The 27,186-nt window shown below is 42.3% G+C and overlaps 1 protein-coding gene across 1 annotated transcript in view; it reads right to left on the bottom strand.

The window, feature by feature from the left end:
* The window catches only part of hapln3 (hyaluronan and proteoglycan link protein 3), an 83,215-nt gene extending 61,689 nt beyond the window's left edge, over positions 1-21,526 (bottom strand). The window contains exons 1-2 of the mRNA XM_034175923.1: positions 21,417-21,526; positions 20,789-20,910 (exon numbers count right to left, since the gene is read on the bottom strand). Of these exons, the coding sequence (XP_034031814.1) occupies positions 20,789-20,906 (118 nt within the window). The 5' untranslated portion in view covers positions 20,907-20,910; positions 21,417-21,526. The remainder of the gene's footprint in view (positions 1-20,788; positions 20,911-21,416) is intronic.
* Positions 21,527-27,186: the final 5,660 nt, after the last annotated feature.

Below are 27,186 nucleotides of genomic sequence, written 5' to 3'. Positions count from 1 at the left end.
GTTACCAGCACAAAGTTCAAAAGCCAGCATCTGTGATGGTATGGGGGTGTGTTAGTGCCCATGTCATGGGCAACTTACACATCTGTGATGGCACCATCAATGCTGACAGGTACAGTAGTGTTCAGAATAATAGTAGTGCTATGTGACTAAAAAGATTAATCCAGGTTTTGAGTATATTTCTTATTGTTACATGGGAAACAAGGTACCAGTAGATTCAGTAGATTCTCACAAATCCAATAAGACTAAGCATTCATGATATGCACACTCTTAAGGCTATGAAATTGGGCTATTAGTAAAAAAAAAAAAAAATTAGAAAAGGGGGAAGTAGAGAAGCTTGAATCTTCGACTGGACTGGTTTGCTTGACGTGAGGACGTTTCGCTTCAAATCACAGGAGCTTCCTCAGCTAAAATTCTTGCTCTGGTAGTCTGACTTCTGTCTTGACTCTTGTACAGAAGAATAAACCAGAAGCCAACAAAAGATGGAGTTTTTAACCTAACCAGACCCCTCCTACCGAGAGGCCGACTGCTATAGGCTAGTGACTAAACAATAGCAATAATTAGCACCTATTGTGCGCTAGTTAGCACTCTCCTAATGATGGGATGGAAGCCTCCCCTGATGGCTCCCTTGATGACTCTCCTGATGACGTGAATGACTTATTACAATGAACAAAAGACTGAAATTGCTTTGACCTGAGTACCCCATTGTAAACAGGGGACAAAGCGTGTCTGAAACCCGCCCCCCGGTTGAGGCTGGGTTTCAACTGTTTTACAAAGAATGCTTCCTTGACACCTCTCTCAAACCATTTCTTCTCTCTGGCTAAGATTTTAACTTCCTTGTCCTCAAACGTGTGGTTAGTGTCTTTCAGGTGGAGATGAACTGCAGACTGAGGTCCACTGGCGACCTCTCTGCGGTGCTGGTATAGCCTCTTGTTTAAAGGTTGCTTAGTCTCACCTATGTAGTGTTCATTACAGTTTTCCTGACATCTGATATAATACACTACATTGCTCTGTTTGTAACTAGGGATCCTGTCCTTAGGGTGAACTAATTTCTGTCTCAAGGTGTTAACCGGTTTAAAGTAAACTGGGATTTTGTGCTGTCTGAAGATCCTCTGTAGTTTTTCCCCTACTCCTGCTAAATAAGGGAGAGACACTCTTCTTCTTGTCTCCGTCTCCTGTCTATCTGGTCTGTTTGTTTTCTGGGACTTCTGCACTTTGTCCAGGGACCATCGTGGGTACCCACATACTGTGAGGGCTTTCCGTACAAGTTGTTGTTCTTTAGCCCTTCCCTCTGCAGTTGTGGGCACCTGTAGGGCTCTGTGTTGAAGAGTCCTGATCACCCCGAGCTTGTGTTCAAGGGGGTGATTTGAGCCAAAGAGCAGATATTGGTCAGTGTGAGTGGGTTTTCTGTAAACCTCTGTCTGGAGCTCCCTGTTCTCTCCAATCGTAACATCACAGTCCAAGAAGGCTAAATGGTTGTTTCTGGCATCCTCACGTGTGAACTTGATATTGGAATCCACCGAATTGATGTGTTCTGTAAAGTCCTCGCCCTCCTGTTGCTTGATTTTAACCCATGTGTCATCGACATATCTGAACCAGTGACTGGGAGAGAAAAGGGGGTGTTCACAATAATAGTAGCATCTGCTGCTGACGCTACAAACTCAAAACTATTATGTTCAACCTGCTTTTTTAGCAATCCTGTGAATCACTAAACTAGTATTTAGTTGTATAACCACAGTTTTTCATGATTTCTTCACATCTGCGAGGCATTAATTTTGTTGGTTTGGAACCAGGATTTTGCTTGTTTACTAGTGTGCTTGGGGTCATTGTCTTGTTGAAACACCCATTTCAAAGTCATGTCCTCATCAGCATAAAGCAACATGACCTCTTCAAGTATTCTGATGTATCCAAACTGATCCATGATACCTGGTATGCGATATATGGGCCCAACACCATAGTAGGAGAAACATGCCCATATCATGATGCTTGCATCACAATGCTTCACTGTCTTCACTGTGAACTGTGGCTTGAATTCAGAGTTTGGGGGTCATCTCACAAACTGTCTGCGGCCCTTGGACCCAAAAAGAACAATTTTACTCTCATCAGTCCACAAAATATTCCTCCGTTTCTCTTTAGGCCAGTTGATGTGTTCTTTGGCAAATTGTAACCTCTTCTGCATATATCTTTTATTTAACAGAGGGACTTTGTGGGGGATTCTTGCAAATAAATTAGCTTCACACAGGCATCTTCTAACTGTCACAGCACTTACAGGTAACTCTAGACTGTCTTTAATCATTCTGAAGCTGATCAATGGGTGAGCCTTTCTGGTTATTCTTCTATCCATTTTGATGGTTGTTTTCCATTTTCTTCCATGCGTCTCTGTTTTTTTTTTAATCCATTTTAAAGCATTGGAGATTATTGTAGATGAACAGCCTATAATTTTTTGCATCTGCGTATAAGTTTTCCCCTCTCGAATCAACTTTTTAATGAAACTACGCTGTTTTTCTGAACAATGTCTTGAACATAGCATTTTCCTCAGGCTTTCAAAGAGAAAAGCATGTTCAACAGGTGCTGGCTTGATCCTTAAATAGGGGACACCTGATTCACACCTGTTTGTTCCACAAAACTGATGAACTCACTGACTGATTCATTGTGAACACCCCCTTTTCTACTTTATTTACTAATAGCCCAATTTCATAGCCTTAAGAGTGTGCATATCATGAATGCTTGTTGGATTTGTGAGAATCTACTGAATCTACTGGTACCTTGTTTCCCATGTAACAATAAGAAATATACTCAAAACCTGGATTAATCTTTTTAGTCACATAGCACTACTATTATTCTGAACACGACTGTACATCCAGGTTTTGGAGCAACACATGCTGCCATCCAAGCAGCATCTTTTTCAGGAATGTCCCTGTTTATTTCAGCAAGACAATGCCAAGCCACATTGTGCACATGTTACAACAGCGTGGCTTCATAGTAAAAGAGTGTGGGTACTAGACTGGCCTACCTGCAGTCCAGACCTGTCACCCATTGAAAATGTGTGGTGCATTATGAAGTGCAAAATACGACAAAAGTTGAACAACTGAAGTCGTACATCAAGAAAGAATGGGAAAGAATTCCACCTATGTCCCAACTTTACTGGAATCAGTTTCAGTTCTAGTTTTGATGATAATCACTGATCTTTTTTCCAGTGATTTACTTTAGTCACATTATTTCCTTTTGTTGTGTTCATGTTAATTATATTTGTTGAGCACCTCACATTTTTGCACCGTTGGTTTTTCAGTCACTTAGTTATTTTGTCCGTTTGCTTTGCTTTTGTCTCACTGCACTCTCTTGCACTTACCTTTGTCTAATCCGACCATGCCCCCTTCCAGACCCTTCCACACACCTACACCTCATCACACCTTGATTAGTCTGCTCCCAATTTAAACCCTCACAGTCTCACAGCTCACTGCTTATTGTCACTTTCCAGCCTCCATCCCGTTCTTTGTTTTGTCCTGTTTTGCCTGCCAATATTTTGACTTTGCCTGTTTTTGACCTCAAATTTGTCTTGCCTCTGATGAAACACTGTGTATTTTGACCTGTGCCTGTTCATTGACTACGCCTCAGCCTCTCATCTCTCTGCTATCCCTGCCATCCTGCGGGACCACACGTGTACCTACCACCTGCCTGTTGTACCCATTAAACCTCTTTTGAACTCTATTAGTCGTGTGAGTTTGCAGTTGTGTCCATATCGTTTGTGCCATGCCTGATAGTCTCCAAAAGCACAAATTCGTAATTGAGGCCAACATGCACGTGGCTGCTTTGGTAACTGTCAGTGTACAAAATATTAAAGAATTTGAACACACCACATTCATTTTATTTATGGAAATCTATGCATTTTCTTATGCATTTCCTTTAAAGCCTCATTTTAAACTGCATTTTCTCCATTTAAACAATTTTAAAGAAGTCTTCCAAACTCCACTATTTTGTCATTATGCTGTGTGTTTCCAATAATTACATAATTAAAATTCTGATACAAGCACAATATTTAACTTAAGAGGATATACATGAAGTTTTAACAAGCACTGAGATACTCCAAACATTTTAAAAAGTTCAAGAAAGTTGTGTAAGAATGTGCAGAGTACAAATAGACTGCAAACTAAGACATGCATGCTCTCATTTATGGTCAGTTTTGGAATCACCAGTTCATCTAACCTGCATGTCTTTGGAAGTGGGCGGAAGCCAGAGCACCAGGAGGGAACCCACACAAACACGGGGAGAACATGCAAACACCACACAGAAAGGACCAGGCGGGAAGTGATCCCATAACCTTTTTGCTGTAAGACAACAGTGCTAACCACTACCATCCATTCTTCTTCTTATTATTATTATTATTTTTGTTATATACAAACATAATTTGTAGTTTCAGTTCGTCAAACCTTCTTCATGAATTTGCATCACAGATAGATATTAGGCCATGGAAGACTCCATTAAATATTGGAGGTGATCTGGATCTGAATCCAGATTCTGGATTAAGATTTCACTTTCGCTTTGAAGGATTACGTCAAATCTACTTTACGGATCCAGATGTGAATTGGCAAACTTCAGACATCTCTGATTGCTCATGTAATTTATCATGTAGCTGTTCTAGTTTCTGACAGAGCTCTTTTTATGATTTACCTTCATCATGCATGTTATATTTTTGCTTCTGCCAGACTGAGCAGTTCTCTGTCAGCAGCCCTGATTGATTGATTGATTGTGGATGTACCTATCATTTGTGGCCTCAGGCGTTGTGTATAATATGGTTCAAAATATGTTCAATACGACATCTTTAACATTATAACAGAGAATTTTTTTTTTTTTGGTTTTAACTCAAAAACAAATGCACATCCTTGTAAAAACAAAAATAATTAAAGACATATGTGTCATGTTACTGACATGGTTACAAATTAAATTTGGCCAGGATCCACACAGGGATCCAGATCGAGCTGATGATTGGCTCTGGCAGTGATACATTTCCTTTTGAAACATCTGCTGTGATTTGGACAATGCTCAGATTTAACATCAGTGTCTTTTAGTTCTTACAGCTGTTGCAAAATGTACAGGGCATGTTTTGGCTGCAAAAAGATAAGATAAATACTTCAGGATGAGCTATTCCTCTAAAGACCAAGTTGTGGCTTAAATTATGATTCTCTGAAGTCATTCTTTTGGACCAAACATGAAAAAATGATCATGTCAAATGAAAACATATGTTTCAAAAGAAGAAAAAAAGTGTAGAATCCAGTGAAAATGTGGCTGTAAATCATCACACTGATCATCCATGGGCCAAGCAGGTTTTCTGTACCACTTAAGGGTACGAAACAACACTTACACTCCAACCTCAGTGTAACACGGCCTTCACAAAAAATGTATGACATCATCCCGGAGTGGCTAATGTAACCAGGTCGGGGTCACTGAAGAAATAGACATCTCAAAATTTTATATAGCTCTGATCATACTGAAAAATATACAACATTATTTGTCTGATCATAGGGTTTCCAAAAAGTTATAGTTTCCACTGTCTGTGACTGAATTCTATGGAGTTATGGGGTAAAACCACATATCAAAGATATACAGAGTAAAGTCTCAAGAAACATTGCAGTAATAAATAAAGCAAAGATGGCAAATCACTCCACACTCTATACTGTTCACTAGTCTCTCTTATTTGCAGTACTATGCTGAGGTTTGGGGCAACAACTACAAGTTCAAGTTAAGTTCATTAAATATCCTACAGAAAAGAGCAATACGGATCATTCACAATGCAGGTTATCAGGATCACACAAATGCATTATTTGTAAAGTTACAATTACTCAAGCTTACTGACATTGTGCAATACCAAACAGCACAAATAATGTTCAAAGCAACAAATAATTTATTACTGGGGAATATTCAACAACTGTTCAAAAATCATGAAGGGGATTACAATTTAAGGAGAAAACTTAACTTTAAAGAACCAAGATTTCGTACAACCAGAAATCGTTTTTGTCAGTCAGTCTGCGGGATGAGTGTTTCTGAAGGGATTTAGTGTGCAATTGAAACGATGTTCAAATATGAGACAGTTGAAAATGCTGTATAAAAATAGGATTTTCAAAAGGTATGAGGATGAAGGGGATGTGTCTAATCACTAGGTGTTTTAGGGAAAATGTCTAGTTATCTCTCCCACAGTATCTCCCGGGGAGATACTGCGAGAGGTGCTGCAGGAGTATGGAGTGAGGGCGTCCCTTCTCAGGGCCATCCAATCTCTGTGCTCGCAAAGCGAGAGTTGTGTTCGGGTGCTCGGCAGTAAGTCGGACTCGTTTCCGGTGGAGGTTGGCCTCCGCCAAGGCTGCACCTTGTCATCAATCCTGTTTGTGATATTCATGGACAGGATATCGAGGGGGAGAAGGGTTTGGTGGGCTCAGGGTCTCAAGACTGCTTTTTGCAGATGATGTGGTCCTGTCGGCTTCATCGGCCGGTGACCTCCAATGCTCACTGGATCGGTTCACAGCCGAGTGTGAAGCGGCTGGGATGAGGATCAGCACCTCTAAATCTGAGGCCATGGTTCTCAGCAGGAAACCAATGGATTGCCTACTCTGGGTAGGTTATGTGCCCTTGCCCCAAGTGAAGGAGTTCAAGTACCTCAGGGTCTTGTTCACGAGTGAGGGGACGATGGAGTGTGAGATTTGCTGGAGAATCAGCGCAGCAGGGGCGGTATTACATTCGCTCATCAGTACTGTTGTGACAAAAACAGAGCTGACCCAAAAGGCGAAGCTCTCAATCTACTGGTCAATCTTCGTTCCTACTCTCACCTATGGTCACGAGGATTAGGTCATGACCGAAAGAACTAGATCGTGGGTACAAGCAGCCGAAATGGGCTTCCTCAGGAGGGTGGCTGGTGTCTCCCTTAGAGATAGGGTGAGAAGATCAGTCATCGGTGGGGAGCTCGGAGTAGAGCCGCTGCTCCTTCGTGTTGAAAGGAGCCAGCTGAGGTGGCTTTCCATCTGTCCGTTTGTCTGTGTTCGGCACAAGTCCAGTCCTCTTACTGCCAGAGGCTTCAAATTCACATTCTTGGGACAGAGACCTTGAACAAGCTCAAGGATTGCTAACCTTGACCTACTTTCAGAGGTTATAAAGTTACACTGTGTTTCTATCTGTTCAGTTTTGTTTTTGAGTGGCGGGTGTAAGAGCCATTCAGAGTAGAGCTGCACCATGACATCAGTGGCTGCTCTCTACAAAACTGCTTCTTTTTATATTTCTCATATATTATATAAAAGCTAGCGTGAAATAAACACTTCTAAAATTGAAAACACGGGTTTTGGAACCTAATAACACCTCTGAACTTATTTACAAGACATTTTGCAGACGTTAGTGTGGTGATGTCATAGGCTGGTCTAGCTAACTGCAAAACTCTGTTTCATTTGTGTGTAAATATAACCTCTGTCATATATTATGTAAAAGTTAGCAAGAAATAAACACTTCTAAAACTGAAAACGCTGTTTTTGTAACATGACAACACCTCTGGAGTAATTTAGAAGACAATTATGGGACGTCAAGGATACACACTAACTTCTGCTAACTCAAAGCTAACTTCTGCTCTTGTCAAAAGCTCATGTACATGCAGATGCACACACTCCTGCAGACGCTGCTACGAGGGTAGGCTGAAAAGTTCTAAGGCTCACCAAGAAGGAGAAATGCCATTTCAATAAAACTTGGCATGCATTAAGTTCACCTCTTCTAATGACTGTGTTTTTTTTCTTCCAGGTTGTGAGGTAGTTTGTGGTTCATAGCCAAGTTTGAAAGTTCGTGGTAGAGGGAAACAGCAAAAATGGACAAAATCTGGCATCGCGATGTGATTAAGTACCTGCATAAGAAGGGGTTAAAGCCCAAGGACATTCATGTCGATATGGTTGCTACATTAGGGGATGAAGCTCCCTCCATATCTACAGTGCAGAAGTGAGCAGCTGAATTTAAGAGGGGCAGAGAGAGCCTTGAAGATGACCCAAGGTCTGGGCGGCCTGCAACAGCCACAACCCAGAAAAACATTGACCTTGTTCATGAAATAGTGATGGACGACAGACGATCGATGATTTATCAGCTAGCAGATGCTGTGGGAATATCCCGTGAGAGAATTGAACACATTCTGCATGAAGAACTTGGAATGTCAAAGGTGTCAGCTCGGTGGGTGCCACGTCTTCTGACGCTTGATCAGAAATGCACCAGGCTAGTCATGTCGAAGGCAAACTTGGCACAATTTGAAGAGGATCCAGCCAATTACATGGAACATTTTCTTACCCAGGATGAGTGTTGGGTTCACCACTTTGAACCAGAGACAAAAAAAACAATCAATGCAGTGGAAACACCCAAGGTCACCACCTCCAAAGAAGGCCAAGGTCGTTTCGTCTGTGGGGAAGGTCATGGTTTCAGTTTTCTGGGATGCCAAGGGCATTGTGTTCATGAACTATCTTGAAAAAGGACAAACCATAAATGGACAGTACTGTTCTAACCTACTGAGACAGTTACGCGAGGCTATCAAAAAGAACTGACCAGGAAAGCTGACGAAAGGGGTGCTGTTCCATCATGACAATGCCCCAGCTCACAAGTCAACAGTGGCCATGGCCCCTATCCATGAGTGTGGATTCGAACTGGTAGATCACCCACCATACTCCCCTGACTTGGCACCCTCGGACTTTCATCTGTTCCCAAACCTGAAAAAAACTTGGCTGGAAAGCACTATTGGAGCAATGATGACGTGATGGCTGCCGTTGAGAACTATTTTGACTCTCAAGATGAAAGCTTCTATGCCAAGGGAATCGAAGCACTCAAGCACCACTGGAAGAAGTGTGTGGAGTTACCGGGAGACTATGTAGAAAACTAACCCTGAATTTGTTCAGTTCGACAACTGCATCATAGTCAGCCTTAGAACTTTTCAGCCTGCCCTCGTAAAGCAAAAATATTGTTTACTGAAAGATTGATAGAGGGGCTTTATTGGGCAGCGCAGTCTCATTTGAGGGTGGGCGCTAAAGGGGTAAAATATGACTCATGTCATTTCTCTACTTCCGGGGACAGAAACACCGCACATTCTGACATTTGGGCAAATTACATGCAAACAAAGTGAAAATACAAAGAAAAAGTGAGGATGCGGTGGAAAGTAGACATGCGTTGTGGTTTGTTTATGACCCGGAGCAGTGGTGGGCACAGATAATCGAAAAATTAACTTTGATAACAGATAATCAGATAACTGAAAAGTTATCTTTGATAAAGATAAAACGATAAACCACCCAAAAATGTATCGGAAGTTACAGATAACTGATAAATTCCAGTATTGTCTCTGGTACATTTGCAACTACTAATGAACTGAATTTGAGTTTTAACACCACGATCGCTTCGGTAGTATCAAAAGCGACAACAGACCCAAACAATGAGCCCACACTTCTGTCTTTGAACATCTTGCCCCCTGCTGGAAGCTCTTGTTTACTACATGGCTTCCAGCACAGAAGCAAGCTGAGAGCAGCCACAAAGCCCAGCTCTCTACCCAATCACAACACTCTGGTCAGGCAGAGGTCTTGGAAAATAAAGCAGTGCTGAGTTATGGTTTTGATTTATAAATAACATTAATACCGATAGAATAACTCCATTAATGTCAATTCTGTCATTTGTACAAAGTTAAAATATAACATATATCTTTTAATGTTGAATAATGCACTAATTCTGAGGTTTTGTAACAAACCCAGACAGATCGCAAAGGATTCTGGGTAAAATGTGCCTCTGCTAAACACTGATTGGTTGAGTCATTCATTATGTAAACCAACACGTTAATGTGACGTGCACCGCTGGACTCATAGTATTGCACACCAGGCATGTGCCCGCTGGCCTGATGGCCTACTGGCCTGCGGATTTTTTTTTTTTTTTTTTTTTATGAAGTAAAGCGAGCTGTGAGCTTTTCATCCGTGTTTTTTTGTTTTTGTTTTTGTAGCGGCTACGACTCGTCCTCACCTCTTAAAGTGCACTGATAACAGCACACCTGCACTGAGCTTTACAAAGACATTTTTATGCTTTTTATCCTCCTTTATTTAGAGCTGAGCTGAGTTGCTCCGTATCTGCTCGTTAAAACAGCTGATCCTTCGCGACGCGTCAACAACTAACACTATTTTCCACTCAAATGCACCTAAACTCTCTTTCTGAGGACCACATGATATGAAAACACAATAAAACTTTCTTACCTGTAAATCTGGTCATGTTTTCCGCATAAATAAATGTTATCCATTCTTTGTATTCAAACGCCAAAGCAGGGGCGAATCCAGATGGAATGGGAGCGTGGGGCAAAGATGTTCCCCCCCTCACAACACCCCTAGATTAAAGGTCCAGTTTTGAAGCCTTTTTTTTACTACAACTACTAATACTACTTAAAATAATAATAATTTCGACATGTAAAATGTTTAGAGAAAATTTAAATGTTAGAAAAATGTTAGAAAGAATTTAATAGTTACATTTATTAACAATGTAGGTTAGAAATTACAAGTTTTACTGTTACAGTGCTGTCAACAGTTAAATATGAGGTCAAGAAAGAGGTCTTTATTTTATTTTTTATAAATAATATTTATATAAAACAATTGAGTAATCAGTAAAGTAACTAAGTTACTTTTTCAAGGAGTAATCAGTAATTGGATTACTTTTTCAAAGTAACTGTGGCAACACTGGATACCGGTATATAAACCCTCCTATTGGTGCATAAAGTGGTAGATAGGCCCTTTAGTCATGATTGATTGTGGCCTGGACCAATGAGGTGAGGGGCAGGCCAATTACCCCTCCATCTCGGGCCTCGGTTAGGCTACACAGTGCGCCAGTGCCGGACAGAGTGATAACGAGCGATATGGATGGTGGCAAGAAGAGGAAAGGTGGCGCTGAAAGAGCCAGGGATCAGCAGAGAATAGCCCTTCAGGCAGATGCTGCAAAATGTCTTAAAATAACAGACATGTTTGCTTCACGTGGACGCGGAGCATCCACATCTGCGGCAGGCGGCCTCAGCAAGCGGCGGAGAAGAAGTTCAACAGGTGGACGAGGCAGGGACCACTACGGCCATGACGGTAAGTGAAGGTTAACTTCAGCTATTAATTGATGAACAGCAACCTAACTTGTTCATAAATCAGACATCTGCGTGTGAGAGAGACATTCTGATCTTCTGGTCCGAAGTAAAGTGCTGTCTAACTGGGTCACTCAGATATGAATTAAGGTTGGATATAATTTTCGTTCGTGCTAACTCTGCCAGTCACGTAACCTAGCCTAGCAATGTAACCTGTGCAAATGGTGTGCATGGCTAGCTACCATGCTGCCGCCGCCAGGTTGTTTCTTTATTCTTGATTCTATTTGACGGTCGTGCGTCGGTCATACAAAGTATGCTGTTTTGCACAGTCTGCGGTGCGGTGGTGTGGTATAACGGTGTCCCTGTCTAAAATGTATTTTCCCAAGTCCTGGCATAATTTCACATACCTAACATTTTACTTTAAATTGAGAGACATTCTCTAAGTTGATTAGCAACTCAAATTGGTAATAAAAGAAATCCTTGATGTTACTTGTAGCTTGTAGTGAGATAGACAACTGTCTCCATCTTGTGGCCTTTTTGTGTATTGCAGTTTCAAAAGTTCAACCTTTGTATCCAGTCATTGGTCCAGTCATCCAGTTATTTCTTGCTTTATATGATGAATTGTATCACACAAGTAATGCTATATTATTTATAGTATAGCCTACAGTATTTCTATAACAAATGTTTTTATATAATTTCTATTTCTAAATTTAAGTAACAAGGCTGAATGAAATGACGGCTTATTATGTCTAAAAAGTAATGTGACCTACTGTCAATAGATCGTACTTTTGATAAGCCTATGATAACTGTATTTCGGGAGAACTTTTCATAATGCTTCTTATAGTGTTAAAATGTATGTGTCTCCTGGTGCACATTGATCGGTTAAGGGACCAAAAAAAAAAACACACTGTCACAGCAGGCTTAATTGTTTTCCCCTTCGATACCTGGTGGTGGCCTGGTCTTGGTTAAAAATGCCCGGCCTGAAAAATTTCCCCAGTCCAGCCCTGGTGACGTGTGTCGTGTGTTGGTGTTTACAGATAAATGTGCTTTTGTAAAATATTCCATTTTTTTATTTGTAAAAACAGGCATTTTTATGGAGCTCTGGAAGTGTCATCGCAAAATGTTTTGCATGTGGAGAGAATGTGCGCTCATTTTATTATATTGTGTGCACGTTTTATGATGTGCACACACTTTATTATATTGTAAAATGTGCACTCAATATTGTCTTGACACATAAATGTTGGCTATGCGCCCTATTGATGTTTCAAATCCCGCAGAACCTCGGAGAGTTCGCCACGCTGCAAGATCTCAGTAACATTGAGAACTGCATTGAGACACTCTGATCACGCTGCACTTTAACCGCTGCACACAGACAACATTAACATTGCAACATCTCAACGCACAGCAGAGAGCCGCGCAGTGTTTAAAGCTGTGACAACAGAGGATGATTCTCGTTTCTCGACTGCAAGACAAGAGTCCCAGTTAGTGACTTTAATCCTCACAAAAGTGACTCATGATATTTTAATGGCTTTCAGAGGGGTTAAGAAGCGGACTTACTGCTTCTGAACAGCAGCGAATCAAAGAGCCACGAGCCATTAAATCGAAGCATTGCTTAGATTGCAAAGCATTGCTTCGATTCACGCTTCAAACTGGAGTTGCGCTGCAGAAACGGTTGATTGCAGATGCTGTATTGAAAATCGTAATGATCCAAAATTATAGCGTAACGGGCCGTAATGCAAGTTTGCGCTAGCTAGAACCCTGATATATATATATACGTATATATATATTTTAGGGGTGCTTAAAATATATTTATGGGTGCTTGAGCACCCCTAAAAGTAGGCTAACTAAACTAAAAGTTTGCTCTTTAACATCTTGATTATTGTTCTTTACAACACTGTTTGTCCTCTTTGTTCGAGACTAATATATATAATATGTCTGAAATTCGGTTTGCGTTTATTAAATTCCATGCAGATTAAACTTAACAGACACGGATTATTTGTTATAATTGTTTTAGCAAGTTTTCAGGGTATCATGCATGCAGTCTCTTATTAACCTGATGAAAAGAATAAAAAAATAAATTTTTGTAGTTTAATAATTTACAACTGTCATCGTGTTAATTCTCTATATGTTCACTGCAGCGACTCTCTGGCACGCAAGGGATTATGGGATACGTCAATAGGGTGAATGAACACTACTGGCCAGTAGATGGCAGTAGAGACTTGCCAAAACAAAATTCCAGATAATCCGTGTCTGCTACATTTAAGATGCGTTGAATTTAATAAACGCAGACACAATAACAACGTCTATAAACCCAGAGAATATATTCGTGAGAGTTTTAGGCACTACAGTTTAATGCTGTTGTCCGTAGAGCCTGATCAGAGTGTTTCAAATGTATTTCTCATGTCGTGAACGTACTGAGATTACCCTATCCCACCCATAATGCACCTGGACACAGCATGTCCACACTAAAACCTTAAAATTAGTGCATTACTTTAAAACTAAAACATATATCTGATATTTTCACTTTATAAAACTTCAGACATGACATTAATTTAAATAACTTGTCCGACATTAGTTTGGTTAAAAGTTGAACCATAAGTTAAAAATGTATGCCTCTGGATGACTTGGGTGATATTGCCCGCGTATCAGTATGGAGTTAAAAGAAATGAGTTTTTTTTTGTGTGTGTGTGTGTGTGTGTGTGTGGGACCAGTTCTCCTTTACCTGCCGAAGATAGAGTGGTTTCTTCTTAAAGCAGCTCTTCTCTGTTTTGCAGAGGGTAGAACTACACATCAGCTACGAAACATTTAACAGGTGGTGCTCAACTGATTTTAAGTTGTATAAATATTTGTAGCTGTTCAGCTTTATTTACCATGTTATCGGTCTAAAAATGATCAGATAAAAATTTATCGCAACATAATTAGTCCGATAATCATTTTTAAAGTTATCTAAAAAGATAGTCCAATAATGAAAACATTATCTTCGATAATTATCGGTTATCGGATTATCAGAAATGTGCCCACCGCTGACCCGGAGCTCAAACACGTCGAGGCAGTTTTGCAGGTGAGAGAACGTAGCTACTTTGGTTAGTTGTGTAGTGGCCCGGTCACACGGCATACGACAATTCCTGAACAAAGGGAAAAAGTAAAAACACAAATTATTGACACAAGGTGGACAAATGAGCTTTATCACCGAATAGCCTGCGAATCAAGAGCGCAAAAGGAAGGAAAGAGGAACAAAATTAAACTGAAGCTAACGTTGATCTCAAGGCTTTAAACAAAATGCGCCTGGAGCCACTGCTGGAGTAGTGTGTGTCTGCATCTCTGTGTTCCAGGACTCGGCGCTGGGACAGAGCTCATAATGCCTGAGTCCTGAAGAAACTGCAAACAAAAGTGCGTGATCCAAACCACTGTGGAGATCTGTGCACACGTCGGTGGATCCACCTGCTCTGGTTCCTCGTCCAGAACAAAAGAAGGATCATGTCCTTCATCAGAATCCTCACTGTCTTGGTTCAGACTACTGATGACATGCTGCGCACGCTATCTTGCTCAATTACAAAAATACACTGAAGTGCTAAACATTCATAAGATGCCTCATTTTTACAAAAACAAAACACCACACTAACCACACACGCTAAATACTCCACCAAAATTATACACACTGCAAGCACGCCAAATACTTCTCAAATCTCTCAAATACCAAGACTTTAATCGCTGTCTGTACACCTGAAACGCGAGCATACTCAACATTTTTCGCATGTCTTTGCGTATGTAGATTTGCTTGCAGCTGCAGATGTCCACTCCTGCTGGAACTTTTTCCATACTTGATGGCTCAAACTCTTGCTTCTGTAAACTGCCACCTGGTTTGCACAAACGGAGGTGTAGTTTGCTCTGATCACAGTAGACAACATGAAATAGCTCCACCAAAACAAACAAGGCTGATCGCGCTCCTGCAAAGCCCCCTCGCTGTGAACAAACACAGCCATCAATGATCACTTCCTCAAAACCTTTGAACTGTCTGAAAGGGCCAGCAGGCTCTTCTCTATGCACGAGCTGGAGGACAGCAAGCCCTTCAGAGTTCATGGACAGAATGCTGGAGCTCCAGCTGGACTTTCGTCTGCAGCAACTCTCTTCTCATGTGCGAGCAGTGCTGGAACAACAGCTACGATCACAGACTGTCGTGTGCTATCAGAGAGGCCATGACAAATTCTTCCTGGCCGGCCAGCACCACTGCATGACCATGGCAGCACTCGCCACATCACATGCAGCAGAAGAAGCCCCACACCACACACCGGCTCCACCGCGGAGAAGCTGCATCTCTCCTCCATGGCAGCACTCACAAAGAGGCTTCTGTACTGTGTGAAAACATTCAGCTGGCCGAACAAAGTCAAACTAAAGGCTAACATTACAAAAACTAAGCAAACGATAAAAAAAAAAACGTCAAGAATGACAGCAAAACAAAATACGGAAGAACTGAGGCTTTTGGCGGCATTTGTTCAAATTTTTCAACAGTTTAAAAATCCTGACGAAGTGCCAGCTGCAGGAACGAAGCTCTGTGAAGGTTAAACGATGCCAACTAAAGTCAACAAAAGCCCAGATTTCTTGTTTTGTTTGGGCTTCGTTGCCCCTCGTTAAGTGCCATGTGACCGGGCCTTAGGCTAACAATGACATGACCTCTCCCATTTGCCTCGTCTTCCCATCTCCACTGGGAACCGAAAACCTACACTTTTCGCAACTGCTTCGGTGATTGTTGCATGTGAAGTTATGCGGTGTATATATATACTGCACAACGCGAGTGGCTGTTCGAAGTGGTCAAATCCCACGATGTCAAACAGGGTTCATACAAGACTGCACTGCCCTATTGAACATATACAAGACAATTTTTTTTTGAAGCAGCAGCCTGTTACTTCAGCTCTGGCCCCTCTTTTCCCCACCCTGTGTAAGACCTCCTGTGTGGTCCCGGTTCCCAAAAACACCGCACGCCAAGGAACCGGCCCACTACATACCTGTTGCCCTGACCTCCCACCTCATGAAGACCATGGAACGGCTCGTCCTGTCTCACCTCCGCACCATGGTGAGTGACACCCAGGACCCACTGCAGTTTGCCTACAGGCCCAACATCGGGGTAGATGACGCTGTCATCTACCTACTGCAACGAGTGCTCACCCACCTGGAGACTGGCGGGAGCGCTGTGAGAGTCATGTTCTTTGATTTCTCCAGCGCTTTTAACACTATCAGACCGGCACTGCTGAGGGGGAAACTGGAGGACACAGGTGTGGATGGACACCTCCCTGCCTGGACCATCGACTACCTCACTGACCGCCCGCAGTACGTGCGGCTGCGCAGCTGTCAGTCTGAGGTGGTAAGGTGCAGCACCGGGGCTCCCAGGGCACCGTCTTCTCGCCTTTTCTCTTCACCCTCTACACCTCGGACTTCACCTACAACACTTACAGCTGCCACCTCCAGAAGTTCTCTGATGACTCCGTCATTGTGGGTCGCGTGTCTGAGGGGAACGAGCTGGAGTACCGGTCGGTCATCACAGACTTCGTGGACTGGTGTGAGCGCAACCACTTGTGTCTCGAACGAAGGAGATGGTGATCGACTTCAGGAGGAAACCACCACCTCATCCACCAGTGAACATCCAGGGGGAGGACATAAAGACTGTAGACAGTCTCAAATACCTGGGTGTTCACCTCAACAGCAAACTGGACTGGACTCACCACACCGACACCCTGTACAAGAAAGGACAGAGTCGCCTCCACCTCCTGAGGAGACTGAGATCCTTTGGAGTTAGCAGGCCTCTGCTTAAGACCTTCTACAACTCTGTCGTAGCCTCAGCTCTCCTCTATGCTGTAGTCTGTTGGGCCCCGGGCAGCACAAAGGGGGGGAGAAAGAGACTGAACTTGCTGGTCAGGAAGTCCAGCTCTGTCCTGGGCTGTCCTCTGGAGTCTCTGGAGGAGGTGGCTGAGAGGAGGGTGTTAACCAATTTCAAATCCATCATGAACAACTCCTCTCACCCTCTGCAACAGACTGTAGTGGAGCTGACCAGCTCGTTCAGTGACCCTCGGTGCAAGAAGGAACGATACCGCAGGTCGTTCCTCCCTGCTGCTGTCAGGCTGTACAATAACACTGTGAAATAACCACATGCAATAATATGTCCACAAATCACGTGCAACATTAATATGTCCACATATGTGCAAATCCCTGCACTAATGTCACCTTATCACATCTAAACTCCATTTCACATATTGTAAAGAAGATGCTCCTATTTCTTTTTCAATCCCAATCATGTTATACATATACCTATACAATTATATACTATACATATATATATATATATATATACACACTCAACAAAAATATAAACGCAACACTTTTGGTTTTGCTCCATTTTGTATGAGATGAAAGTCAAAGATCTTGGAGCTGGGCCCTTTTACTGTGGACAGTCTAAGGCACACCTGTGCACTTAATCATGGTGTAATCGCATCTTGGTATGGCACACCTATGAGGTGGATGATTATCTCAGCAAAGGAGAAGTGCTCACTATCACAGATTTAGACTGGTTTGTGAACAATATTTGAGGGAAATGGTGATATTGTGTATGTGGACAAGTTTTAGATCTTTGAGTTCATCTCATACAAAATGGGAGCAAAACCAAAAGTGTTGCGTTGATATTTTTGTTGAGTGTATATAATATATTATATATATATATATATACATACCACCACACACACACTACGAGGTCTGTTAGAAAAGTACCGGACCTTTTTATTTTTTTCAAATCCTGATGGATTTGAATCACGTGTGCTTGCACAAGCAAACCTTGAACCTTCGTGCACATACGTGAACTTTTTCACGCCTGTCGATTGCGTCATTTGCTTGTAAGCAGCCTTTGTGTGAGGACATGTGTTGTGCTCTCGGCGGATTTTCATTACAAGGAAAAAGACGGAACGACTGGAGCAGCGTTGCATCAAATTTTGCCAGAAACTGGGCGACAGCCAGGTGGAAACCGTTCGGAAGATTCAGACTGTTTCGGTGACTTTTCAGTCGTGTGACTATCGCGGGAATTGTGGAAGAGGTGGGCATGTCACAGCATGTCCTGTGAGACTTAAACACGAAGGTGCTTTTGCTCTGCCGTAAGCAGCAGCATGAATTTCACCGCCACTCTTTTCATGGCTAAATCTTCTGTCACAGTGGAATGTACCGAAAAAGTGCTGATGTCCACCTCTTCCGCAATTTCTCGGTTAGTCACACGATAGTCCCACATCACCACAGCGTTCACTTTGGAAATGATATGGTCATTTCAGCATGACTGGAGGCCGACTGGAGCGCGGCACACTCTCCACCGTTGTGCGGACGTCTTTAAACCGGTTGTATCGCTCCTTAATCTGGTGGAGCCATAGCATCGTCACCGAAAGCCGTCTGAATCTACCGAATGGTTTCCACCTGGCTGTCGCCCAGTTTCTGTCAAAATTTGATGCAGTAGCGCTGCTCGAGTCGTTCCGCCATTATCCTTGTAATGAATATCTGCCGAGAGCACTGCACATGTCCTCACACAAAGGCTGCTTACAAGAAAATGATGCAATCGACAGGCGTGAAAAAGTTCACGCATGCGCACGAAAGTTCAAGGTTGGCTCATGCAAGCACACGTGATTCAAATCCATCAGGTTTTTGAAAAAATAAAAAGGTCCGGTACTTTTCTAACAGACCTCATATAGGTATGTACGTGGGTGTGTATGTATATGTGCATATGTGTGTATGTGTATATGTATATATATATATATATATATATATATATATATATACACACGAGGTATCTTATAAAACTAACCGGCAGTTTTATAAAAAAAAAAAACTATATGGATTTGATTGACATGCGATTACACCAATCATGCTTGAACCCTCGTGCGCATGAGTTTTTTCACGCATGTCGGTGACGTCATTTCCCTATGGGCAGGCCTTGAGTGAGATGTGGTCCCGCCCTCTCGGCTGGAATTTCCGTTGTTCACACGCTGCCTCCAAGACGGCGCGCGTTGCCTTTATCAAATTTTTTCTGGACCTGTGAGGAATATCCAAGTGGATACTATTTCGAGAAATTTAGCTGTTTTTTGGTGAAAAGTTTAACGGCGGATGAGAGATTATGGGGGGTTTCTGTCGCGTAGGACTTCCCACGGACCTCGTGACGGTCCTGCAGCACTTCCAGGCGCCATCGTCGGCCTATTTGACCTGAAAACATCCTAATTTAGGCTTAATTCACCCAGGACGTCATGAGAGAACAGAGAAGATTCAGAAGAGGCCGGCATGAGGACTTTATGCAGACATTCCACTGTTTAAGGAACATTTTTTTAATGAAAGACGTGTGGCGCAAATTCGCTGAGTCGTTTCCGTGACAACTCGGTGAATCTGTGTGCGCCGCGACAGGAAGAACACCTCCGTGTTGACAACCATTTGTAAAATTCAGGCAGCTTTTGATGGCTTTCAACAAGTGAGTAACTGAGAAATTGTTTAACAGCTTGGGCATGTTCCAACTTGCCCGTTAAGGTTTGCAACGGAGGTGTTTTCCTGTCGCGACCCCCCGCGGTCGGGTCTGGCCCGACATGCGACTCTGCCCGCCCCGTTCTTCATTACAAAATGTGCGTTAACAATGGAATGTCCGAATAAACTCCTCATGCCGACTTCTTCTGAAAGTTCTCTGTTCTCTGACGACTTACTGGGTTAACAGAGCCTGAAATGTGGAAGTTTTCAACTTGAAACGGCGAGACGCTGCCGCCTCGAAGCGCAGATCGCCGTCAGGCGCCGTGGCCGTCCTTTAAAGCGACAAGTTACAGACCAAAAATCTCTCATCAGCCGTTAAAATTTTTACCGAAAACCAGCTGAAATTTATCGAATGGTGTCCACTCAGTTGTGCCTTACAGTTTTGAAAAGATTTTGATCAAACAAAGCAGCAGTCTCTGAGCCATTCCTAAACGATGAAAAAATCGAAGAGAGGGTGGGCGACTCCTCACTCAAAGACTGCCCACAGGCGAATGACGTAACCGACAGGCGTGAAAAAACTCTTGCATGCCCACGAGGGTTCAAGCATGTCTGATGTAATCACACGTGATTCAAATCCATATGGTTTTTGAAAAAAATAAGGTCGGATACTTTTCTAATAGACCTTGTATATATATATATATATATATATATATATATATATATATATGTATATATATTCTATTTCTACCTCATTTCTCATGTCTTGTACTGTTGTTACAAGTATTATTATTATTGCTTATCCTTGCACACGCTGTTCTATGAACATTTTCCTCTACTTGCACCCACCTTGTGTGTTGTCTTAAGAGCTGATGTAACATGCAAATTTCTCCTCTGAGATCAATAAAGTTTATCCATCTAACAGTAGGATCTTAATAACACCTGCAAATTACGGCCGAGGGTATTTTCGCATTGCGTTATATTTAATCCTATTAGCACCGAGGTTTTAAATTTTTTATTTTTTAAGTTTTTTTTTTTTTTTTAACTGCAGCTTCGATGTACACAGAAGGCGAAAAACTATCCATTACTAGAAGTTTGTTTGGATGAGCTGCTTTGTGAATGACCATTTACTGCTCCACCTGCTGCAGCCAGCTGTGTTTTTATGACTCATGCAAATGATGCACGCGCGCACACACACACACAAACACACACATATTACCCTCTCACGTGACCTACTCTCTGAGTTGCCGTTGCCGTTGCTGATGTCCTGGTAGTGGAAGCCGTTATAGTAACTCTGTCCCCAGGGCAGCATGTACAGCCACACGGCCAGCAGGGGGCGCAGCAGAGTCAACATGACGCTGTTCCAAATATAAGGGGGGGGGGTTAGTATCTTTAATCAGTCTCTCTCTCTCTCTCTAACATGACTCTTCCAAACCTGCAGATCTCTGCGCATAAAATCAGTAAATAACAGCTTTATGCATAATTATTCTTTTCTCAACACAACTAACATTTAAAATAAATAAATTTCACAAAATCCACAAATAAATCTATGGAAATATGTAATTTCAGAAGTGTTGTAGTCTGTAGCTCACATCTCCTGCACACAACTGAAACACTTCTCAGAAACTTACGTTTAATTCTCTCACGGCCCCTAATATCTGGGTTATCATGAAATAACTGAATATAATAAAATAATCTCCTCAGGACACTCTTATTTTAGTTAAAAGGCTTACCAGCTCGCAGACTGATTCTCGCATAATTCAAGGCAAAGTTACGGCTCACAGTTAGTTTCTTACTTTCTTTAGCAAGAGTGTTCGTTTGAAACAGCCTATAAATATTTTCAGTAATTTTTAAAACCACTCACAGATAATGATTTGTCCGCTCGGCGTGTCTTCAGCTGCTCTCTGTCCGGATCACAGACTCTGCTGCCTGCCGAGCAGCCACCACGTGACGTCACAGAACGAGGCATCCTCTTTGAAGTGGCGTCATATAGTCAGCCATGTGTAGGGGAGACCGGGACAAGTGTTACGCACTTTTTTTTTTTTTTTTTTTTTTTTTTACTGATCCTCAAGCAAGTTTGTTTGTTTCTACACAGGAAATTTTGCTGAGTAAAATTTACTCTGCTGAGATAGCATTTGATCCCAGTCTAAACAGAGTGAATTATACTCTATTACAGAACTAAATCAACTCAAAACAGTGTAAAATCAACACTTATTGGAGTAACACCACTTGCATTGACCAGACGGTGTCACCGACCAAATGGTCTCCCCTAAAACTTGGTCAGCTCCTCCTTCACTGTGCATGCATCATCAGCCACGGTTCACAGATTACCACCTCGTTTCTGCTTAAAACTGCACTCCAGTCATCATCTATCTCAGCGACAGATATCTGACGCTTTGAAACCGAGACTTCCGGCTAGTGAGCCTCTCACTCGTGTGTTTGCCGTCATTAGAAACACCTGCTCAGTTGTCAGATTTCCAGGGAGTGAAATAGCTACTGGAGGCGAATTCCACGCCATATTGTAAGTATTTGTTTGTCGTCCTCGTTAACCCAAGAGAAGGAGTGCTGCAGTGGTGTGAATATCGATGTAAAGCCACGGCCACGCTGCACCAACAAAGGACACTGAAGCCAAAACGAAACAAGAAATGTGGACTTACGATGACTTTCAGACACAATGCACAGCCGTTTGTGTGTGTGTGTGCCCACAGCCTCTCCAGCAACAGACAGCACGCGAACGTGCAGATTTGTTTCATTTTGGCTTCAGTGTCCTTCGTTAGTGTGACTGGGGCTTCGTTACTAGGAAAGTTCAACAACCAAAATACCAACATTCTGGGTGCACTGAACATGTTTTCACTATTATTTGATTTCTTTGTGTGACTGACATCGTTATTCAAGCATTCAAAAGGCTATTCCTACCTCCACAACTCCAACCACACATGAGAAAGTTTTTCGACAGTTCTTGTTGCTGAATGAAACCGTATCTTACTAACCGGACAGAGCTGTGACGTCATCACGCATGTGCGTAGGCGCTGTCTAGCAGCAACTTGAAAATCATCTATTCTGTATTTTCTGAGAGTTTCTTGGATACTGACGTGCCATCTTTTCCCAGGTCTGGTGGCCATGTCCCTTCTGGTCTGAAATGGAAAGCCATTTTGGGAATTCTGTCCTCCTTCATTCTTTTGACATTCCCCAACCACTTAAGGGACGCTCTTTCACTGTCTTCAGCAACTGATGCTCTGTCCATCATTTTCCTTAGATGGGTGTTATAGATTTTGTTCATTCTGCTTCTTCCTAGGATTGTGCGGACAACCTATTTAATTTCCATGGCCTCTAATCTACTCATGTCCTTTTTTGTTAGGATCCATGATTCCAAAAACCATACAACAAAATTGGTTTAGAATGGTTTTGAAGATTGTTCTTTTTTTCTCTCGGGACACAAACCTTTCTCGAAGGATGGGGTGTAGGTCTGCTGACTAATCTTGTTCATTCTTTCTGTAATTTCTACATCATGTCCAGCTTCTCTGGATACAGTTGCCCTGAGGTAATTAGCTCACTCTGCTTTTCCTGTGGTGTCAGGAGTAGGATTTCTGTTTCCCACTGTCTTTGTTCATTTCACGCCCGCACTGTTAAATTGATCATCATCTCTCTGTAGAGCTGCTTGTAAATGGACTGCATTTATATACTGCTTTTCCATCTGCAACAGATGCTCAAATCACTTTACAAATAATGCCTCACATTCAAGGCGCTGCCATACAAGGTGCTTACTACAGACCGGGAGCAATAGGGGATTAGAGACCTTGCCCAAGGGCCCTTAGTGATTTTCCAGTCAGGCTGGGATTTGAACCGAGGATCTCAAGCCCAACGCCTTAACCACTAGACCATCACCTCCCCTTGTACTGCTTCTGTACTCCTCTCCAAGTGGCAAACATCAACTGCACAGTCAAAAGTTTGGAGAGTAGTAGTTTGTCGTGGATTAACTTTCACGAGCATGTTGTCGAGGTAAGCAATGCAAAAAAACAAAAAACAAAACTGGGGAAAGCACTCTGTCTTGTTTTACTCATCTGTTGATGCCGATCCATTTGTTGTGGCAACGGCCAGTCAGCAAACAATGATGTAAAACCACAAACTAAAATAACAGGAACTACACACATATTTTAAAAAACACTTACAGAACACGCTGTTTGCAGTTTTACTAATCTAATGCTGTTCTGTGACTAAAGCATGGTTTTATGGGGATACACACAAAAGTGCAGCCCAGAGGCCTCTGACCATAATTCAACATCAAATGATTAAAATTTCCTAATGCAGCAAATTTTTCTCTTTTACTGTCCAATATAAGCCCAGCTTTTTAAAGATGAGCTATTTTTTTAAAAGGTAGGATTAATATCATTAAATGAATGTTTACCCACATCTTATACCTATTTCACTGTATTCCTCTGTTCTTACCCAAAACCTTTTTTGAAATCTATCGATCAAATGATTTCCTCATTTATATGGGGAGATAAAACTCCAAAAGTACGTGAATCATTATTACAAAAATTTTGGCTGAGTGGGGGGTCTGTCTTTACCTAATTTGATGTTTTATTACTGGGCAGCTAACATTCAAAAATACATGTATAGATTAAAAGATCCTCATACAACTTAATTAGAAGCTCAGTCATGTTTATCTACCACTCTCCCTGCCTTATTATTTTTACCCCCCCCCCCCCCCCCATGTCCCTCTCTCAGTACACAGATACTCCTGTTGTATTTGCCTCTCTTAAAATATCCCATCAATTTTGTTCAAATGTGTCTCAGCTTCTGCTCTTGGCCTTTTATGTAATAATCACTTCTTTTCCTCTCTTTTAAGGGCATTAAAAGTTTCCATGATCTTTTTAAGAGTAACACCTTTCTTAATTTTACCAATATGTCTTCCTTACATGGCTTGCAGTCATCTCATTTATTTCATTTTTTTTATTAGACGTTGTGCATGAACTATTTTTCCAGAGTCCTCCTCTTAGCCCCCTAAACATCCTTGGGAGGACCTCTTTGAACTTATGCCTCATAAAAAAGCTACTATGTCATGGATATATAATCTTGTTCTTTCAATGGACAATCATCCAGTCAATAAAACTATCTGTAATTGGGAACAAGAGCTGGCTCTGGGAGTATGGCGTGAGTGGGTCCTTTCGCAGGGCCATCCGATCTCTGTACTCACAAAGCGAGAGCTGTGTTCGGGTGCTTGGCAGTAAGTCGGACTCGTTTCCGGTGAGTGTTGGACCCCGCCCGGGCTGCGGCTTGTCACCAATCCTGTTAGTGATATTCATGGACAGGATACCGAGGCGTAGTTGGGGGGAGGAGAGTTTCCGGTTTGGTGGGGTCAGGGTCTCACTGCTTTTTGCAGATGATGTGGTCCTGTTGGCTTCATTGGTCAGTGACCTTCAACACTCACTGGATCGGTTAGCAGCCGAGTGTGAAGCGGCTGGGATGAGGATCAGCACCTTGCCTACTCCGGGTAGGGAATGCAGTCTTGCCCCAAGTGAACGAGTTCAGGTACCTCGGAGTCTTGTTCACAAGTGAGGGGACAATGGAGCGTGAGATTGGCAGTTGCACGGTGCACCCCAAGTGTCTGTGGCCTGCAACAATTTACTAAAATATCCTACTGTTCTGCAAAAAAAAAAAAAAAAAGAAGAAGAATTGCTGCAGCAGGGGCGGTGTTGCATTCGCTCTACCGTACTGTTGTGACAAAAAGGGACCTGAGCCAAAACGAGAAGCTCTCGATCTACTGGTCAATCTTCATTCATACTCTCACTTATGGTCATGAGAGTTGGGTCATGACCAAAAGAACTAGATCACCGGTACAAGCGGTCAAAATTGGCTTGCTTAGGAGGGTGGCTGGTGTCTCCCTTAGAGATAGGGTGAGAAGTTCGATCATCAGTGGGGGGCTCAGAGTAGAGCTGCTCCTCCTTCACGTTGAAAGGAGCCAGCTAAGGTGGTTCAGGCATCTGGTAAAGATGCCCAGTGAACACCTCCCTAGGGAGGTGTTTCAGACATGCCCATTTGGGAGGAGACCCCAGGGAAGACCCAGGACTAGGTGGAGAGATTATATCTCCACACTGGCCTGGGAACGACTCAGTATCCTCCAGTCAGACGTGGTTCATGTGGCCTGGGAAAGGGAAGTCTGGGGTCCCCTGCTGCAGCTGTTGTCCCCGCAACCCGATCCTGGATAAGCGGCTGAAGATGAGTGATGGGTCATATTGTGAAATATCACTTTTTAGTGTTTAAGGTTTCATGTGAAAAATTCCTCTAGTCCCACAGTTCTGGGACTGTGCTCACAGAAATTCTCCTGCTTTACTGTATCAAAAGCTATAAATGTTTGTTGTAAAAATCCTGGTCTTTGTGAAAGTTGAGATTTTGCAGTTTGTTTTTTTCTTTAAAAAGTAAAGTATCCATTCAAGTAAACTGCCCATAAGGACAAGGGACACAAGTGTAAGTTGAATTTATTTTTTTAAAAAGGCATTTATAAATGTCTGAGTTGCATGATTTTTGGCAGGCAGGGCTTTGACCTCCCAGTATTAACGTATCATGTTTTATGTTTCTTGAGTTTGAAGCTACAGAAGGTTTTGCCATATGGACAGATGGAAGGACAGCAATTTCTCATGTCAAGCACAACATACAGTTGTGAGTAAACATAATTTAGGCCTGACAGCTGGTTTTGTGACATATGAAACAAAAATGTCAGCAAATGCATTAATATACATCATTAAAATATCATCGCAAGCTCAATGATCCAGGATTCCAAACTAATCTAACAGATGAGATGGTAACTGAACAGCATTTCTGTCACGCCTTCCTGTCTGATACAGACGTATGTGAAATGGAAATAAAAACAGAATACAATGATTTGCAAATCCTCTTTAACCTATATTCAACTGAATACACCACAAAGCAAGATATTTAATGTTCAAACTGATAAACCTTTTGTTTTTGTGCAAATATTTGCTCATTTTGAAATGGATGCCTGCAACACGTTTCAAAAAAGCTGGGATGGGGAAACAAAAGACTGGGAAAGTTGATGAATGCTTAAAGAACACCTGTTTGGAACATTCCACAGGTGAACAAGTTAACTGGAAACAAGTGAGTCATCATTCGGTATAAAAGGAGCATCCCCAAAAGGCTCAGACGTTCACAAGCAAAGATGGGGTGAGGATCACCACTTTGCGAACAACTGCATGAATAAATAGTCCAACAGTTTAAGAACAATGTTTCTCAATGCTCAATTGCAAGGAATTTAGGGATTCCATCATCTACAGTCCATAATATAATCAGAAGATTCAGAGAATCTGGAGAACTTTTTACATGCAAGCGGCAAGGCCGAAAACCAACATTTTCGATCCCTCAGGCGTCACTGCATTAAAAACAGACATCATTGTGTAAAGGATCTTACCATGTGGGCTCAGGAACACTTCAGAAAACGATTGACGGTTAACACAGTTCGTTCCCAAATCCACAAGTGCAAGTTAAAACTCTATCATGCAAAGCGAAAGCCATACATCAACAACATCCCGCCGCCTTCTCTGGGCCCGAGCTCATTTGAAATGGACAGACGCAATGTGGAAAAGTGTTTTGTGGTCTGATGAGTCCACATTTCAAAT

The sequence above is a fragment of the Thalassophryne amazonica genome, chromosome 8 (genome assembly GCF_902500255.1).
Source record: "Thalassophryne amazonica chromosome 8, fThaAma1.1, whole genome shotgun sequence".
NCBI classification, from domain to species: domain Eukaryota; kingdom Metazoa; phylum Chordata; class Actinopteri; order Batrachoidiformes; family Batrachoididae; genus Thalassophryne; species Thalassophryne amazonica.
Note: the sequence above shows the minus strand (reverse complement) of the source record. Positions and strands in the feature narration are given on the sequence as shown.